This window comes from Anabrus simplex, chromosome 1 (genome assembly GCF_040414725.1).
Source record: "Anabrus simplex isolate iqAnaSimp1 chromosome 1, ASM4041472v1, whole genome shotgun sequence".
Taxonomy (NCBI): domain Eukaryota; kingdom Metazoa; phylum Arthropoda; class Insecta; order Orthoptera; family Tettigoniidae; genus Anabrus; species Anabrus simplex.
Genome location: NC_090265.1, coordinates 1,803,983,203 through 1,804,003,611, shown reverse-complemented (window position 1 = coordinate 1,804,003,611; position 20,409 = coordinate 1,803,983,203). Strand labels below are relative to the sequence as shown.

At 38.3% G+C, this 20,409-nt stretch overlaps 1 protein-coding gene across 4 annotated transcripts in view; it reads left to right on the top strand.

Moving 5' to 3' along the window:
* Positions 1 to 1,021: 1,021 nt before the first annotated feature.
* LOC136858791 (gastrula zinc finger protein XlCGF7.1) overlaps positions 1,022 to 20,409 on the top strand; it is a 114,555-nt gene continuing 95,167 nt past the window's right edge. Inside the window, exons 1-3 of one of the 4 annotated variants that reach the window (XM_067138602.2) lie at positions 1,022 to 1,389; positions 1,546 to 1,785; positions 1,954 to 5,464. In XM_067138602.2, the coding sequence (XP_066994703.1) occupies positions 2,053 to 2,805 (753 nt within the window). In that variant the 5' untranslated portion in view covers positions 1,022 to 1,389; positions 1,546 to 1,785; positions 1,954 to 2,052 and the 3' untranslated portion in view covers positions 2,806 to 5,464. Of the gene's footprint in view, positions 1,390 to 1,545; positions 1,786 to 1,953; positions 5,465 to 20,409 lie in introns of those variants that run through there. The other 3 variants (XM_067138603.2, XM_067138601.2, XM_067138604.2) reach the window with 3 other exon arrangements.

Here is a 20,409-nt window from a genome sequence, read left to right as displayed (position 1 = left end):
TATTCGTCCGTGCCGTCTGTGTTTTTTCCCCAACTTTCATCCTATTCGAACCACTCCTTCTTGGTGTTGCATTGCTCTGTCAGTCAGTGCGTTGCTCAGATATTTCTTTCCGTCTGTCCAAAGTCATACACTCTCACATATATCCACCCCTCCGTCGTTCCCCTGCCCTCTCCTGCTTGTCCCTTATATGTTGGCCCCGTGTGTATGTTTTGTAGAAGTCGCTGAGACGGCCACTCTAGCGTGAAGATTAGTATACCTTGTGTCCCTGTGCTTTTCCTATATCTCCTAGTCTTGTATACGTATTTCCTCACTCTCAATTGTCTACGTGATACGTCTTTTCCTGAACTACTTCAAGTGCTTTGAACCCATTTTGTGAGTCTGCTGCATGGTCTACTTCCCTCAATCTTCAAGTACTTCGTACTCAGAAAACATTGCCAACTGCATTGGTGTACTACTTTATTGAAATTGTGTGCGTGTGTAGAACTAGTACAAATATAATGCAGTATTGTGTCTGGGTGAAATAACGAGCCCAAATCAACTTCACGAACAGAACAGAACAGAACACCCCTCTGCTCCTGGAGCAGGTTGTCACTGCTCCATTCGGAGATTAGGTGACGCGTACCGGTACGCCAGTACCGCCACACCTCTACAAGTCATAAAACTACAATGTCCTTCGTTATCTCATAATACCACCTGTGCTAGCTTTTTACATGTTGATTTAGTTTTAAATTCAAGTGATGCCAAAAACATGGGAATGAAATCGTATTAAGTTCTGTTTTGTATGTCGATTTGATAGTGATGATGAGACAAATGTAAAATATGTTTAGGCATTATGAAATATTAACAGAAAAACAGAAAAATTGTAGTCTGTTTCAACACCTTAATCCGGCACTGCCTTCCTATAATCGTATCGTTACTTTCAGAGTAAATTGTCTACTGTAATAATCGAAAATGAGTTCTCAAACCGTTTGAACGCTACAGAAAAATCTGTGTTCTAATTTTTTCCTGAAATTTCTCTATCGACTCAAAAGGATGTTACTGCCACAGGAAAAAAAGGGGGAGAAGGGCGTTCTTAAGTACCTACAGCAGGATGCAAATGCGTGTCAGTCTAAATATTCTTTCTTCATTTGTAATTTACAAACATGTAAGAGATCAATTTCATTTAATCATATTGGTATGCTAATGGCAGATGCAGCCATCTTATTTGGGTATCTGCATACTGAGCAAGGTAGAATATTGACAAACATTTTTTTTTAAAAACCGGTGGAATGATGAATTTGATAAACATGATGTTCGGGCTTAGATTGAAAAATATACTATTTCATGGAGGTAATTATGGTTTTCGCATGACCATTTTTGTGATATCAACTATCATACCTTCGAAGCCAGGTATAAAATACTAGTTCCTACTAGACTGCTTGTTTACTTGTCCTGTTTTCTGCGTTGCGGGACGTGGTTGCCAGCGGTATCCACTCTTTCACTCTGTACTGTAATTATTTGTCTGAAAGTACTTGCTTATTGTTGCAACGTCCTTTTTTCTTTCAGAGTACTGTAAGAGCGTGTGGGCGCTTGCGACAGTGGAACGAAACCTTGAGCTTTGTTGTGGATAAGCTGATGGCTCTTTCGGTTCAGCATATTATTGCCAGCTGTTGTTGTTATAAAAATGCTGCCTGTTACATGGAATGTATTATTTATTTATTCTCGTTTTTCCCGATGAATGTCGCGCTGACAATCGGGGTACGACTGGGTATACTAAAGACCTTATAACTCCTATCGATACCATAAGTATGCTATTTACTTTTAAGTCTGTAGAAGTTTTGGTCTGTGCGTTACGAGCTTTATCATTATTTTCCATATTTTCTCCTCCATTTTCGGCAATGTTAGCTTTATATTCAGCTCAATTTATGTTTTATGACCAAATATTTATTGGTACTTCTATATGCTTTCTTTCAGATGACTTCCTGTTTCTAGTATGTGGCTAATGCAGAAAAGGAGTGCTGAGAATTGAACATATGGAGTTCATATTTCCATTAAATTGAAAATCCTGCAACAATGGAAATGTATGGTGGTCCAGTAAAAGTTGAACCAATGGGATTTTATAATTGTATTCCACCTCCTCCACCTCCCCCTTCATTAAGTCGAAGTGATATTGGGAACAGTGCTGTATCTTCTCCAGAGAAGGAGAATCCAGCTCCAGTGTCAAAATCAGACAGTGTTATTCCTCGTTCTAAACCTCAGGCTTGCAAAGTGTGTGGAAAAGTACTTTCCTCAGCTTCGTCATATTACGTTCACATGAAACTTCATTCGGGCTCAAAGCCATTCCGTTGCACAGTGTGTGAAGCAAGCTTCTGTCGTAAACCATATCTTGAAGTACACATGCGCACACATACAGGTGAGCGCCCCTTTCAGTGTGATATGTGCATGAAGCGTTTTACTCAGAAGAGCAGCCTCAACACGCACAAACGTGTGCATACTGGAGAGCGGCCATATTCCTGCGATATCTGCCAGAAGCGCTTTGCTGTCAAGAGTTATGTCACTGCCCATCGCTGGAGTCATGTGGCAGAGAAACCACTCACTTGTGACAGCTGTAATGTGACATTCACTTCTAAAAGTCAGTTTGCTCTACACATAAGGACTCATGCTGCCGGAGCCAACTTTGAGTGCCATGTCTGCGGACGAACTTTTGTGAGAGACAGCTACCTCATTAGACACCACAATCGTGCTCACAGAGATACTCCTACAACCTATGAGGGAGGATGTGATATGCGGTACAGTCTTCCTTTGTTTATTGAGGTTCCTTGTTGATAGCTAGAGTTTTTGTTATGTTTTTATTTTTTCATGAATGTTTGGCTTTTTTGAAGCGATTTTAGTCGTTGAATGTGGTATACCTGAGAATTGTGGCTTTGATATTTAGTATGAATACAGTGTATGAGTACCTAGGCCTTCTTCTTCAGGCACAGATGTTCATGGAAGTCAGTTTTCTACCCTGAGTAAATTAGAAAGATGTGTTGAATTCTATGCTCCTTGAGGGTGTGTTTACAGAGCACATTGACTCCAGGAATTGGCCTTGAAACTTGTACCGCATGCATTCCGCTGCAGAAGATGAAACTTGCCAAGCCTGGAGGAGCTCTATGACGTTTGAAAGTGCCTTTAAAATTACTACTGCCATAAGGATGTCAGTTCAGATTTTAAGATTGTTTGTCAACGTTTGGTGTGCAACAGTAATAAAAAAATTACTGCTGAAGACTTGCTATGTGGTCATTTTCTTTCAATAATGTAAACTGCAACAATTTTGTTGAAAAACTCAAACATAAATTAATATATTGTGGACTTTTTAAACACACTCTGAAGAATGGAGCATTAATTTGCATGTATTTGAGTGCATGAAATGCTGAAGGCTGCAGTGAATTGATATGCATGTTGTAAAACAGCATGGTAGAAATATAGTGTGTACAATTTACGAACTTCATCGTATTGATACAGTTAATACTAAGAAACAATGTTAGGTTTTGGTCCACCCAATCAATACACATCACTTTACAAGTGACAAACTATAAAATTAATAATGTAATATGTTTTTTATGTGTTTTTTAATTAAATAGTTTTTCCACTTGTAAAATGATGTGTATTGATTGGGTGGACGAAAACCTAACATTGTTTCTTAGAAATATAGAGTCTGCCCTGCAGGGATTGTAACATCATATGTTAGTTTCAGTGCTGCTGTTCTTACCTAGAAATGATTCTGGAGGAGAAATCTGTTCATAATGCTTGGCAGAGGTCAACCCGCCCACCCCTAGAAGTATGTTTCCTTTTATAATCTAAAGTAATGGTCCAGGCGCCATTACCCATTACTTCTGGCCGAGATATCAAAGATTAAGACGTCATTCCCACGAATGAAGAGACAGAGATTTCATTACCAACTACTGCAGAAGTAAAATTGCTAAAAAGGCCCACAAAGTAATTTAGTAGTTGTAACCTATCTGTGCACAATCGGACCAATCTCTGACACTCCCTTTGAGAGGCTCTTTTCTATTGCCGCGGTGCATACTGTCTGCACGGCAAGAAAAAGAAAAAGACAGCTATATCAAACCAACAGTTGCCACGAGTGCTATTCTTCTCACTGCAACGTACCTCAGCGCTACTAGTGGAAACATTAAAAGGACAGTCACTTCGCGTGTTACTAACATTTACATTCAAAATTGTTAGGTATGGGGATCCACTATTCAATACAACAAATAGTAATAATTATAAAGTCATCACATATTCATTTTAATTGGGACCAGTTTCGGCAGTAGGGTATGCCATCATCAGCTTAGAAACTAGAGTACATTACATTTCTTAAAGTTATTAACATTACTTTTTTTTTAATGTACATGCTTAAACTGAATTACTTTACATCTGTACAAGGGTTTTTATCATTAAAATTGAATATAGAAAGGTGTACACCAAAATTCAGTTAAAATTACAAAAGTGGAATGAGCTTGTGAGGACAGTAGCTACATATGAAATAGAGTTCCCTACTTCAGTAATAACATTTGTATTCGATGGACCATTTGATGGACTAGTTACAACAAGTTAAAGTTCCTCGTAAATGTTCAATAATTATTCGACTTGGATATAGCAAAGTGTGAAGTTTAAATAAATATCTTACACGGCTGGCTTCTGTGTCACAGGTTATTTTATCCACGTGGATTATTGAACGAGGAACTTTAAGTAAACAACTGGTTGTTGTAACTAGTCCATCAGCCTATCTGTAATGACTACAAATGTTATTACAGTTGAACCTGCTTTATGCGTAACTCTGTTCTGTGTAATTCATATTTGTACGTAATTTCCTTTAGGTCCCGGCAAAATGTAATTTAAAAGCGTGTTATTTAAATCTTATTTATACGTAATCTGTTTGTACATAATTCGCTGTTATACGTATTACGTGTCAGTGAAATATAACTGAGTTTTGCATAATTGTAATGAGCGCGTGCTTTTTAAAAAAAGAAACTACTGTATTTGTGACGTTTCGTAGCACTTTTCGATAGGACCAATAAAATAGGTACTTAAAAATTAAATTTTAAGAGCCTTCCCCTAAACTAGAATTTCATCCAGGATGAATAAAATTGTTTATAACTTAAACTGTAATTTCTTATTGACTACTCTGTATACCAACTTTCATTAAATTCTGTTAACCCATTTTCTCGTGGTTCACGTTGATATGGACTTGGCATCAAAAATACAAATTCATGAATATCTGTGTTATCAAAGCCGGTACGGTAACAATGTATGACATAAACGATCGGAAATTTAATTCTATGTAACTTTCGTTGTGTAGTATTTATTGATAGGACCACTAATAATATAAATATTTGAGAATTACATTTTAGGCCTTCCCCTAAACTGCCATTTCACTCAGCATGAGTAAAATGATTTATAGCCTAGATTGTAGGGGCTCATCCCCCTACTTCACACACCGATTTTCATTAAATTCTATTCAGGCGATTTCTCGTGATGCGTGTACATACATACAGACAGACAGACACAGGCAGAAATTACGGAAAAGTAAAAAGTGCATTTCCTTGTTAGTATGGACATGACTGTTACAGAAATACCATTCTTTTCAAATTCTGAGTAATGTACTGACAAAACTCTTATTTTATATATATATACTAGCTGATGTATCCGTGCTTCGCTACGGAATTCTCAGAAAGACTGACTTTGTGGTTTTCCTAACTGAAATCAACATAGGTCATTACAAAAACGTAAGTATGAATGTAGCGATTAAAAGCAATGCTATCACATAAAATACCGTACTCGATCAAATGGAAAGCCACACGTTTTATCACTTTTAACGAACAGTGCTGCGGTTAGATTGCGGTGCCAATCTAATAGTCCAAAGTTCCAGAGCTGAGATGACCAGGCCGCAGATTGCCATGAACACTCATCTGTCATTATTCTGCTAAATATGCACACTGTTCATTCCAATCAGTGCCTCAGAGTAGGGACTGAATAGTCCGAATGCTATGATGATCCAGTGTGTTACGTACCAGTAGTATGAGAAAATTTATAAACCAGGGGAATGGCATGCTAAAGAAGAAAGTTATCTAACTCACCAGCTACTTCCCATCAGTATTCAGGCAGGCTGTTACACTCTGTCCGACTGGGCGAGTTGACCGTGTGGTTAGCGGTGTGCAGCTGTGAGCTTGCATCCGAGAGATAGTGGATTCGAACCCCATTGTCGGCAGCGCTGAAGATGGTATTCCGTGGTTTCCCACTTTCACATCAGTCAAATGTTGGGCCTGTATCTTAATTAAGGCCTAAGTCACTCCTAGCCCTTTCCTATCCCATCGTCGCCATAAAACCTATCTATGTCGTTGCGACGGAAATCAAATAAAAAATACTCTGTACGCAGCAGTAATCCTATCTACCGGAGATGAGGGGCAACAGAAGACACGAAGCACATCACGACAACCAATGGTCAATGTAATTTTATTGTTGATCAGTGTTATGAGCTTTCTATATTGTAGGCCTTCACATTTAGTTTTCTTTCGACTCTGTGATTTGTAAAATATTTTATACCATAAACTGTAGTTTCTTATTCTCCGACTTTACATACTGATTTTCATTAAATAATGTTTACCCATTTTCTCGTTACTCGGCGCTGATATGGACTTAGTAACAAAAATTCAAATTCATGAATATCTTTGTGATCATAGCCAGTACGGTAACAATGTATAAGACATGAATAATAGGAAATTTAATACTATATAACCTTAGTTATCTAGCATTCATCGACTACACTTCTTATAAGAAATATTTGAGAATTACATTTTAGGCCTTCCCCTAAACTACCATTTCACTCAGCGTGAATAAAATAATTTACAGCCTAGACTATAGCGACTTATCTCCTGACTTTGCATACAGATTTTCATCAAGATAGTACTACTAATAACAACAATATTTGAGAATTAAATTTTAGGCCTTCCCCTAAACTACCATTTTTCTCAGCGTGAATATAATTATTGACAGCCTAGATTGTAGCAATTTATTCCCCAACTTTGCATACCCATTTTCTTTAAAATATGACCACTAATAACATAAATAGTTGAGAATTCAATTTTAGGCCTTCCCCTAAACTACCATTTCACTCAGCGTGAGTAAAATGATTTATAGCCTAGATTGTAGAGGCTCATCCCCCGACTTCACATACCGATTTTCATTAAATTCTCTTCAACCGTTTTCTCGTGATGCGTGTACAGACAGACAGACAGAAATTACGGAAAAGTAAAAAGTGCATTTTCTTGTTACTATGGACATGACTGATACAGAAATACCATTATTTTCAAATTCTGAGCAATATACAGACAAAACTCTTATTTTATATATATAGATAGATTAGATATTGGCTGAGTGGTGAGCCTACTGGACTTCGGTTGAGAGGGTCCCTGATGGAGATGGGGGTTTTAATATTGTCTGGGAGCTCAGAGCCTGGTTTTCCTTTACATACAACCAGAGCCCTTCTTTAAACTTGATATGACTAAATTGCTATTTTTATATAGTGAATAAAGTAATAGAGTGGAATGCCTCCAAGGTAAAATACCACCGATCGAGTTGGCTGTGTGTTTTGGGGCACACGGCTGTGAGCTTGCATTCGGGAGATAGTGGGTCGTCATGCAACCTACCTGTGTTGATGCGATGTAAAAACAAAAAAGTAAAAAATCAAACATTAACACCATTAAATAAGAATAATTCAAGTGAGAGAGCAGACACCTTTCACTTCTGGTAGTTTTTACGAGTTGCTCACATGTCTTCCTCTTCCTTTCTTTCTTTTGTTCAAAGACGTCATGACTCACAAGTTTTATCTTCAGTCTCCGTTGTTCATTCAACATCTCAGTTCGTTCAATCGTGTATGCCCTCGTCATTTTCAGTTGGTTCCAGTGATTTCCCAATAGTCCAGCTCTCACAACCGTAAAGTGGTACACTCCAGACAAAGGATTTTACAAAAGCCTTTTAATTGAAGGGAATGGTTAGTAGGAGCTGTTCTTTTGATTTCCTTGGTGCATCTTCAGTGAATAGCTCATTCCACGTTAAGAAAACTACGGACCTACAAGGAGTGAACACACCCTCTCTGAGACACTCGTAATTCCTCGTCATTAAGGGATATTACATTGTACTTTATAATGAAAGATAGATAAAAACGATGAGGCATTTTTGCCCGTGAGTTATTAAAATAACCACATAACATTTCCTTTTTCATAAATACATTTGAAGGGAGGAAGCACAATGGTAGGAACAGCCATCGCTTCGTCGCCTTGCTCTGGTACAACCATCGTGTAGTCCCTCATTCTGTGAACTGCTGGCAGCGCAAGTCATCTACAGTATTTATTTGTTACGTCTGTTTTCTAGCCTTTATTGCCTGCAGAAATTAATGCATCTTTCACCCCTCATACCTATAAAAATTATTTGGCTATTTTCTCACCCACTTTGCCTTACACTTCAATGCTGAGGTTTTTTATGTGCCGTAGTTTACCCCCGTCCCATTTAGTATGTAAAAATAATTTGTAACTTAGTTTCTTCCGCTTTTTGTCTTGAACTTGAATAAGTACTGAATTTCACAAATTTATGTGCCGCCGTTTTCAGCAGAGCCGTTCGATATGGCAACCCTGTTGTCATAAGAGCAATACTGTTTTCTTAATGTGAAATTAACTATAGGTAACAGAAATGTTGCACTTGTTCTATTTTGGAATTTCCTATTTTTATGTTTGTACTAGCAAGATACCTGTGCTTTGCTACGGTTTTAAACTGAATGTTATTATTCCAAGTTTTACATTTTGGAGCGTGTAAAATATGCCCTCAGTTCGTACGTCAAACGGTTTTGGGAGAATGATTATTTATTTTCTGATCTAACCCTAATTTGAACCCCATATGGAAAAATTTGAATGTTTTAAACCCTATCTTATTTAACATCTAGGGTGTAAAAGCAACCAGCCTGTGAAATTTTGATTTTGTACGTCAAACAGTAATGGAGGAATGAATCCTTTTTTCAAGGGGTGGATGTTTTAAAATATTTATTAACATCTAGGATACAGAAGACCACCCTTCGTGCCTGAAACAGTTTTGGAAGAATGCCTATTGTGTTTTTGAGAATCAACCACCTTCTAAACAACTTAGGGGAGAAATATTTTGAAGTATACGATATTTTACACGTAGGGAGGACCCTTCCCATAAAATTACAAGTATGTCAAATGGTTTTGGACGGATGAATAATTTTGTGTACGGAGCCAACCTCAGTTAACACTTTAGGAGTGGAATGTTTAAAAATATTTCCTACTTCACACCTAGCATTTAAAATATATACCTCTATCGATTTTTTTTTTTTTTTTCATACGTTAAACTGTTCTGGAAGAAGGAATGAATATATTTGTTTTTGGATCTTATCCCACATTTAACTCTCTCTGGGTTAAATTTGTTTCAAACATTCTGTTATTTAACACCTAGGATATCATTTGAAATTTTAACTTGGTAATTCAAACGGTTTCATATAAATGCATATTTCTGTCATCATTTCTCACCCCCCACTCAAAACTCCTTCGGGGTGTATTGTCTTAAGTCCTTTTCCCCCCAAATACGAGTTTCTTTATTTTTAAAGAATATTCCAAATACCAATTTTCATATCGGAACATCCTTCATTTTTGAGGTATAAGTATTCTCGTACAAAGAATTTCACTCGTTTGTCAATTCGTTTACCCCCTCACTCTTAATTGGATTTTTGAAAACAAAAGAACACATGTTTCTTTATTTTTAAAGGAGATTCCAAATACAAATTTTCATGTCTCTACCATCTTTAGTTTTTGAGATATAAGTGTCCTCACAAAAATAAATCAACCCTTTTTTCAGTCCCGTTTATAACACCCCCTTAAGTGTTTTTCTGAAAACAAAAAATCATCTTACTTTATTTTTGAAAGAGATTAGAAATATCAGTTTATACATCTGTAATATGTTACTATAAATATGCTCGTTTTAAAAATTCACCCACTTTAACACTTCCCCTTAAGTGGATTTTCAGAAAACAAGTTATGCATGTTCCTTTACTTTTACAGGAGATTCCAAATACCAGTTTTCAGTATTTGATATATAACCCCATGGCATTACAGCCCTTGAAGGGCCTTGGCCTACCAAGCGACCGCTGCTCAGCCCGAAGGTCTGCAGATTGCGATGTCAAATCAAATCAAATAAAAATCTCTTTATTTACAACTGAGGTGTCTTCCTCGGTGGCAAATGGTACTCTAAAATACATTATTGTCAAGCACTAAATATTAAATTAACTTTTCTTTGCTAGGGGTTTTACGTCGCACCGACACAGATAGGTCTTATGGCGACGATGGGATAGTAAAGGCCTAGGAGTTGGAAGGAAGCGGCCGTGGCCTTAAGTAAGGTACAGCCCCAGCATTTGCCTGGTGTGAAAATGGGAAACCACGGAAAACCATCTTCAGGGCTGCCGATAGTGGGATTCGAACCTACTATCTCCCGGATGCAAGCTCACAGCCGCGCGCCTCTACGCGCACGGCCAACTCGCCCGTTATTAAATTAACAAGAGAAGAAAATTTTCCTATAATACAATATTATACAATTTACGCTAACAATGTTTTCTATTAGACACACAGCTCATCCTTAATAAATTTATATTGTTTACAAAATTCTACTTATAATATCTCCTGTACTACTTACAAATATAGTCAACTGATATACAGTATGTGGAATTACTTCAAATGATACCATACAACTGGTATAAGATTAATATTTACATTGCATTTATTTACCTTTTTTTTTTTTCTTTACCCATTCTGGAACCTAAGTAGCATAACGACCTGATGCGTCTTAACCAGAGCCCCTTTTGCCACCACTTTTCAGAGTTCCTGAAGGGCCTTCACAGCTACCGTAGCGGTCCCAGGGCCCTCGAGGTCCCCACTGTACTTCACCCCTACAGGCAGTCCCCTACTTTGGCTGTCCAAACTCCTTAGACCAGGGGATGGAATTAATTTATTCACACACATTTTTTTATTTATATTAACCTGCACTGGTTGAATGCCCTATAACACTTCATTTATTTTCTCTATTGCTGTTTATTCTCTTCTTGAGTATCTGTACAGATTTTGGAAAAGGATCAAACACTACCCCAGGTAAACTGTTCCACTCCTTCACACCCTTCCCAATGAATGAAAATTTACCCCAATCGCTTCTGCTAAAATTTCTTCTAATTTTATATTTGTGGTCAGTCCTGCCGATAGAATTGTTTTCCAACTGAAGCCTCTCACGGATATCTCCCCATGCTTCTTCTCCTGTATAGGCTCTATATAATCCTGTAAGTCTAGTTTTCTCCCTTCTCTTACTTAAAGTTTCCCACCCAAGTTCCTCTAACATTTCTGATACACTACTCTTTCTCCTGAAATCCCCTGTTACAAATCTTGCTGCTTTCCTCTGCACACTGTCTATTTCTTTGATTAGGTATTCTTGATGAGGATCCCAAACACTGTTTGCATATTCCAATAATGGACGAACCATACTCAAGTAACTTTTTTCTTTTAACTCTTTCTTGCATCCTTTAAGTAGCCTCATTATGACATGTAACGATCTGTATGCTTTCCCAACAATGTCGTCAACATGACCCTTCCAGTGCAAATTACATTCAAATCTCACACCTAAGTATTTGCACTTGCCATCTTTTGGGATAACTACCTCATCCAAAGTATATTCAAATTCAGTTTTAAAGCTCCTGTTTGTAAAAGTTGTAACAGTTGATTTGCCTCCATTAACCTTCATATTATTTTCTTCAACCCATTGTTGGATACTTTCAAGGTCCCTTTGTAACTCTGAACAATCCTCAATGTTGTTTATTTCCCTATAAACAATTATCTCATCTGCATGCAATCTTATTTTTGATGTTATATTGTTCCCTAAATCATTTGCATATATTAAGAAAAGTAACAGACCGATTATACTACCCTGTGCAATTCCCTTCCAAACTTTCTCTTCCTGCGATACATCATTTCCTACTTTGACTTTCTGAACCCTTGAATTGAGAAATGTTTTTATCCAACGTGTAACCCTTACGTCCAATCCTATTCCCTCCAATTTCTTTAATAATATTCCATGTTCCACTCTATCAAAGGCTTTGGAAAGATCTATGGCTATGCAATCTAACTGACCTCCTGAATCCTTTTCTTTATAAATTGGTATTATTATAGATTACTTCCATTCCTTTGGTATTACATTATTATTTATGACATAGTCAAAGAGAAACTTTAAATAAGGCACTATTTACCAACCCATTGTCTTTAATACCTCCGCAGTAATTTGATCAATTCCTGCTGCTTTTCCTTGCTGAAGCAGTTGGATTTCTCTTAAAATATCTTCATTTGTGAATGAGAAGCTTCTTGTTTCCCTCTGTGTATCTCCCTCTCTATCTTCTGTTTCGGTTTCCAACTCCTGACAATCTTGTACTGAATCTCTGTATTCCCTACTAAAGAGGTTTGCTTTCTCAGTATCTGTTAAGTAGTGTTCACGCCCCTCTCCCACCATTGTAGGAATTTCGATTCCTTTTCCTTTTTGATTCCTAATATATGATTACATCTTTTTCCATTTCCCTTTGTGGTCATTACCCTCTTTTATCCTCATAAAAGATATTCAACCCCTGTTTCACTTTTTTTCATCCCACTTCAGGGGATTTTCTAAAAACAATAAAAATATATGTTTCCTTATTTTTAAAGAAGATTCCAAATACCAATTTTGACATCTTAAAACTGTTCAGCTTTTGAGATATAGATACACTCATTTTAAAAATTCACCCCTTTTTCACCCCATTAGCGATGGAATATCCAAAAACTGTCCCTTAGTGAGCACCTACGTTCTAATATAAATGTATCCCCAAAATTTCATTTCTTTATGTCCAGTAGTTCTGGCACGGCGATGATGAATCTGTCTGTCAGTCAGGACATGTTATTTTATATAATAGCCTATAGATTAACTTTCCTGCCATCTTTGCTCAGAATTAAAATTTTGGTTTTCTTACTATTGATTTTAAGTTTGTAATGTTTCAATGTATAACACAGAACAGTCAACATTCTATTGAATTCCTTCTCAGTGTCTGTTACTATGGAAATGTCATCAGCAAATCTAATACTGTGGATTCTTTTCCATTTATCTTTACTCGTTTAGTCCTTTCGTTTAAAACACATATTGCTTCTTCAATAAACAAATTGAAAAGGTATGGTGAGAAAGGACAACCCTGCCTTATTCCTTTCTTAATTCTTGTCATGCTTGTACATCCATTCAGCACTACATTTGTACACTGGTTCTTGTAAATTTTCCAGATGAGCCTCCTATCTTTCCAGTCAGTCTTTTAAACATTAATACGTGATCAGGATGAGAGTGGAAATTCTCATGTTCTGTTAACTGCTGATTTCCATGGTTCAAAGTCAGTTGTTGCCTATTGGGATGTCCCTCCAAAATTATACACATTTTGTAAAGTCTCCATTTAAAAGCTTTCTTTCAAACAGGACTTTTGTCAGAAATCGCTATTTGTCTGGATACATCCAGAAGTTGTCCTGATTTTGTTTCACTCTACTTTTAGCATAGTAGTCACTAAGTAACATTATTCATAAGCCAAAAGTAAGAGCAACCATATGGTTTTTTTTTTAATTCTCTTGGTACTAGATAGTCTTCTTGATTTTCACTTACAGCAGACCAGAGCAAATGCCTGAAAAGCCTTACATCTGATATGTTTTTGACACAACATGGATTGCTGAAAACGACTTTGATAAGTGGTGCAAATTGTCACAAATTAGCAGAAGAGAAGAAGGGAAAGTGAGTGAATTGTGTCTCAAACACCTAAATTAAATTTGTTTTTCCACAGGATCCTACAATGACGAAAATAAAAGTGATGGCACCTGCACACCTGTACACCCACTTTTTGTTGTGTTTCCATTGGTGAACTTATCATAAGCCCTTATAAGAGGCACAGTCTGATAACTGCATACTCTCAGCGTCCCACTCTGACGAGTCTAGTGTCAGACCTAAGACAAAACGCTGGTTTAATAGAGCAAACACCTGAAAAGCCTTACATCTGATGTGCTCTATTGGTGAAAAATATCTAATTCCCTCCATGGGAATTTAGAATTTTCCAATCCATGTTGTGTACGCAACACAAAAATCACTTAATAAAACTCTCACAATGTGAATAAAAATGACTCGCTTTCATGCACTTCTCTGGAACTCTTGATATTATGGAACATTAGCGGCCTTCTCGATTCACTCAGTACGACACGGTTGTCTCTAGGTGGTGTTGGTTCACCGCCCACTTGACTAAGTTGCAGCCCGAAGTCATCTCGATACCCGTACGCTGAGCCAAGGGGGCTGTGTTTCACCATTGTGGTAATGTTATTACCGACAGCTTTGACATAAGTGGAACAAAAATTCCGTTATTCATGTTGGTAGCTTTCGCTTTAGAATAATACGAAAGTGCTCGTTTTCGAACAGCGGGAATGATATCGCCCGTAATGCTTGTCCGAGGACAGCAATCCTGTTGCTGATTTTCTACGTGTTCTAGTCCTTCCGTCAGGCTATCACGCATCCTTGACAGTGTGCAGTCAATCTCTGGAAAATTTCTGTCACTTGAACTCCTTCACGAGCAAGATGTATTGTGCAGTGTAGGGGTGCCGGTGTTCTCCCCAGAAATTTTCGTCAGCTGGGTGGGGAACACTACGCAAAAAATGAATATGATAAAATTTCAATTTATTCTGCTCAGGGCAATAATAATAAACATTGAACTATTTTAGTGATGCTACAAAGAGGACATTATAGAGTATTTTGAACTTCTAGAGTTCCAGTGCTCATTCATAATCCTCGGTTGCTGTGGAGTGCCAGATGTGTTTGTTACATCCCATGGAATCGAGTGCTCGCATGCGATTCCATGCTAATCCAGACACCGCTCGTGCACGACATTAAATGATAAGCTAAACATTTAAACTTCGATGTAACTCGTGCAATTAGGCTGACAATAATGAAGAAAGTTTTACAGTATTTACATTTTACTTTGGAACACACAGTGACTCAAATATGTATTAATAGTATGTAAACCGAGTGAGTTGGTCGTGCATCTGTTAACTTTCATTCGGGAGATAGTGGGTTCGAACCCCCACTGTCGGCAGCCCTGAAGATGGTTTTCTGTGGTTTCCCATTTTCACACCAGATAAATGCTGGGGCTGTACCACTGTTACTTCCTTCCTTTTCTGTCCGATCTTTGCCATAAGACCTATCTGTGTTGGAATGACGTAAAGCAACTTGAAATATTATGTAACTAACACATATTAGGTTATGATAGCCGGGCGGTCAGTGAAAACGGATGGTCCTAGGGAGAACACTGGGTGCACCTGTTGCTCCGACATTGTGAGCATCGCTGACGAAGCGGTTGGAAGTATATAACAGCGGGCTCTCCCCACACCTAACGGCCCCGCCCAAGCATACTAGAAGCACGAGTCCGGTTCTACCAACTGTCGATGGTCAGGAACAAAAATCCTGTTTATATTTGATTGACCGAAGTACATCAGTCAATCCTCTCCCAGCCTTTGTGTCTCTAGTTCCAGGCAGGTATGGAGAACAGAGGATAGAGAGTGAGGAAGAAGGATAGTGTTGTGAAGGAGGTGGGAAGTTTTTGAGCTACAACTTTCTGTGGTGATTGCTGTGGTTTTTTTTTAACAAGTTTTCGCTATAAATCGTAACACTTGCTGCTTCACTATTCAGAATGAACAACCCATCTCGGCTGGCTACAGCTCCCTTATGCTCTAAGCGAAAACCTGTATCCTTCCTGATTTTACCCTAGGGAAATAATAATCATGAACATAAATGGCTTGTTAGTGTCAGAGGGCTCAGTGAACCTTTGAAGCTAATTAGAAGAAATTACATGATAGTGAAAGATGATGACTAAAGACAAAAATGAAAATTAAAGGTTACTTATAAGTAGCATAGCATAACAATCAATCGTACAGGAACTCGCCCAGCTGAAAGGTATAAAATGGCAGGGAGGGATTCAGTTAGGTGGAAATGTAGTAAGCAGCCTGGCCTATGCTGACGACTTGGTCTTAATGGCAGATTGTGCCGAAAGCCTGCAGTCTAATATCTTGGAACTTGCAAATAGGTGCAATGAGTATGGTATGAAAATTAGCCTCTCAAAGACTAAATTGATGTTGCTAGGTAAGAAATTCAACAGAATTGAATGTCATATTGGTGATACAAAGCTAGAACAGGTCGATAATTTGAAATATTTAGGTTGTGTGTTCTCCCAGGATGGTAATATAGTAATTGAGATTGAATCAAGGTGTCGTAAAGCTAATGCAATGAGCTCGCAGTTGTGATCAACATTATTCGGTAAGAAGGAAGTCAGCTCCCAGACGAAACTGTCTTTACATCGGTCTGTTTTCAGACCAACTTTGCTTTACGAGAGCGAAAACTGGGTGGACTCAGGATATCTTATTCATAGAAGTAACAGACATGAAAGTAGCAAGAATGATTGGTGGTACAAACAGGTGGGAACAATGGCAGGAGGGTACTCGGAATGAGGAGATAAAGGCTAATTTAGGAATGAACTCGATGGATGAAGCTGTACGCATAAACTGGCTTCGGTGGTGGGGTCGTGAGGCGAATGGAGGAGGATAGGTTACCTAGGAGAATAATGGACTCTGCTATGGAGGGTAAGAGAAGTAGAGGGAGACCAAGACGATGATGGTTAGACTCGGTTTCTAACGACTTAAAGATAAGAGGTATAGAACTAAATGCAAATCGAGGATTGTGGCGATGTTTAGTAAATTCACAGAGGCTCGCAGACTGAACGCTGAAAGGCATAACAGTCTATAATGTATTCCACTTCAAGTGATGACGTCCGTTCGACGGATGGACAGGTTCTCTCTTATAACCCCCGCTACTTTACCTTATAAAAGATGCTGAAAGTGTCATCGTTGATAATGAGGGACTTCACAAACACCAATAGCGAGAGTTATGTCTTTTCACGCAACCATTAAGATGAAACCAAGCCTCATCCAAAAAGAACGCACATGTCGTGGGTGGAATAAACGATGATTCAGTGATGTCACTCACTCTCGTGGCTCTGTGCAGAAGAAACTAAAACCCCTACTTGCCTTTCCTCTGTTAAAACTGTTGATGCACACGCATGTTCTTTAGTGAGCACTGAGGCAGTAGTTTACTAGCTGATGTACCCGTGCTTCGCTACGGGATTCTCATAAACACTGTCTACCTGAAGTCATCACAAGAAATTTTGTGACCAAAAGCAATGTTATATAAAATACTCGATCAAATTAATAAACCGCACATTTTCTCACTTTTAACAAACAGTACTACGGTGCCGATCTAACAGTCCAAAGTTCCAGTGCTGCAATGGCCAGACCGCAGACAGCCATGAACACTTCTCTGCCATTATTCCGTTAAATATGCACACTGCTCATTCCAATCAGTGCCTCAGAGTAGGAATTGAATAGCTCAAATGCTATGATGAACCAGTTTGTTACGTATCAGTAGTATCAGAAATTTATCTAACTCCCCAGCTACTTCCTGCCAATTTTCAGGCAGGCTGTTATACTCGGTACGACCGGGTGAGTTGGCTGTGTGGTTAGGGGCGCATAGCTGTGTGCTTGGATCCGGGAGGTAGTGGGTTCGAACTCCATTGTCAACAGCCCTGAAGATGGTTTTCCATGGTCTCCAATTTTCACACCAGGAAAATGCTGGGGCTGTAACATAATTAACGTAGGGGCGGATTCCTTCCTACTCCTAGCCCCTTTGTATCCTATCGTCGCCATGAGTCCTATCTGTGCCGGCGCGACGTAAAGCAAATTAAAAAAAACTTGGTATACAGCAGTAATCCCATCTATCGCAGATGAATGGCACCAGAGACACAAAGCAATCACAACAAACAATGGTCAAAGTAATGTTATTGTTGATCAATGTTATGAGCTTTCTGTATTGTAGGCCTTCACATTCACTTTTCTTTCGACTCTGTAATATAAGGCCGTCTTATAAAATTAATTATAGTGTAGACTGTAGTTCGTTATTCCCCAACTTTACATACTGATTTTCATTAAATTCTCTTTACCCATTTTCTAGTGACGGCGCTGATATGATCTTAGCAACAAAAATCCATACTCATGAATATCTCCATTAACATAGCCGGTACGGTCAAAAGTTATAAGACATAAATTGATCGGAAATTTAATACTATGTAACTTTATTTATATACTAATTGTCAGTAAGACCACTAATAACACAAATATTCGAGAATTAAATTTTTGGCCTACCCCTAAACTACCATTTCTTTTCAGAGTGAATAAGATTATTTATAGTTTGTATTGTAGCGACTTATTTTAGAACTTTACATACCGGTTTTCATTAAGATAGGACCACTAATAACATACATATTTGAGAATTAAGTTTTAGGCCTTCCCCTAAACTACCATTTCTCTCAGCGTGAAAAAGATTAATTATAGCCTAGATTGTAGCGACTTATTCCCGGACTTTACGTCCCGATTTTCATTAAATTATCGTCAGCCGTTTTCTCGTGATGCGTGTACATACATACATACATACATACAGTCAGACAGACAGACAGAAATTACAGAAAATAATAAACTGCATTTCCTTGTTACCATGGACATGACTGATAGAGAAATACCATCCTTTTTAAATTTTGAGCAATGTACAGACAAAACTCTTATTTTATATATATAGATTACATGAATCTGTGCTCGTGGAGGTGGCACTTCACCAGGAAATTGCTGGACAAGTGCATCGCGTACCCGTCGAGCCGATTCGTACTTAAAATATCTTTTACGTACGAAAATGCGGTGTTGCAATGAATAAATGTCTCACAGACTGACTACTGATGCTACTCACTGCAACACTTCCGTTACCACTTGTTTTTAATAGACCAGTTTTAAATGGTTAAAATTAGTTTTTATCAATGTAATATTAGACCTTGAGGAACATTTTATATTGTATGAACCGGAGTCCTTGATGCTTATGAAGTATTTCGGTGAAGTGCAGGAACAGCTCATTGTATGGGCGGCACAAAAGAGTGAAGTGCTGCTAACGATATGAAACAAGAACCAAGCGTAGAGTGGCTTCACTTTAGGAGGGGAGCACTTGAGTGTAATTGAATAAAATGGAACAAACAGGTCAGGAAGGAAGGGTTGATATGGAACAGGGATGTACCGCGGAGATGTAAAGGGTGATCAAGCAATTTGCGCAACAAAGGGTTTTGCACAAACATTTTGATGGTGTATGGCATGGATTGACTAGTTGTACAACTGTTTGAAACACATTGGGAGAGACCGAAATAATTTGCGCAACACTCCCTGCTTGACAAGCGGTCCAAACATTTATGGCAGTGTTTGATGACAGTTGGCCGTGTGAAGACGCTTTCCCATATCTACTGTACCCGAGTCCTGTTAGTATAGTGTCAACAAAAAACGTTAATAAAGAATTTTGGAAAGAGTTCATCTCAGTTTGTTGCGAGTTGCCTGAACTGTGGAAAGTGTGAGGTGTATAAAAATAAGAAGGTACGGTATCTCAAAGTGGCTACTAATCTCTGTTCTGCCGATATTAGTTCGCTCGTGACTGTCCTACTTTTTTCATTGGAAGGTGTAATCATTTCTAGCAGCACACCAAACGTATCTGCATCTATTCAAAGATAGTTGTTGTAGTCTACTGCAGAACTTCTGCTACTAAACAGTCACTCCCCTTCTTCAACCATTCCTTCATCCATATTCTCTGCTTTGCTTTTCGCTTTGTTTTCTTTTCAGTCAAACAAGCAATAATTAGCGCGGCACAAGCAGCTTCTGTGTCGGACATACTCTCCTCTTCAAAAATGAACTGGAGTTTGCACAAACCAAAGCAACGTGTACGTAGCGAAGTTTGCGCAAACAGGACGTTGCACAAACCCTTTGTTGTGCAAATTGTTTGATCGTGTATGAAGGCCTTTAAGGAATTATCTACAAGCATTATTTTTTGCTAATTTTGACGTATGGATCAGAAATGTGGGTGATGAAGAAGAGGATAAAAGTAATATACAAGCCAGGGAAATGAAGTTTCAAAGGTGTCGAGTAGGTTTAACAAGAATGGACAGAGTAAGAAATGAGGATAGTGAATGATTCGCTACAGGAAGAGATTTAAAAATCAAGGTTTTGGTGGTATGGACATGTTAAGAAAATGGGAGAAGAGAGGATACCAAGAAAGATGTTAGGGAAGGAGACCAAGGGACAAATCGCTGAAAGGTGTAAAGAAAAGAAGGGAACTGGATGTCAGTGACAGAAAGGAAGTGGTGGATGTTCCAAGCAGACCAAGCCTGTGGTTGGAAACTGC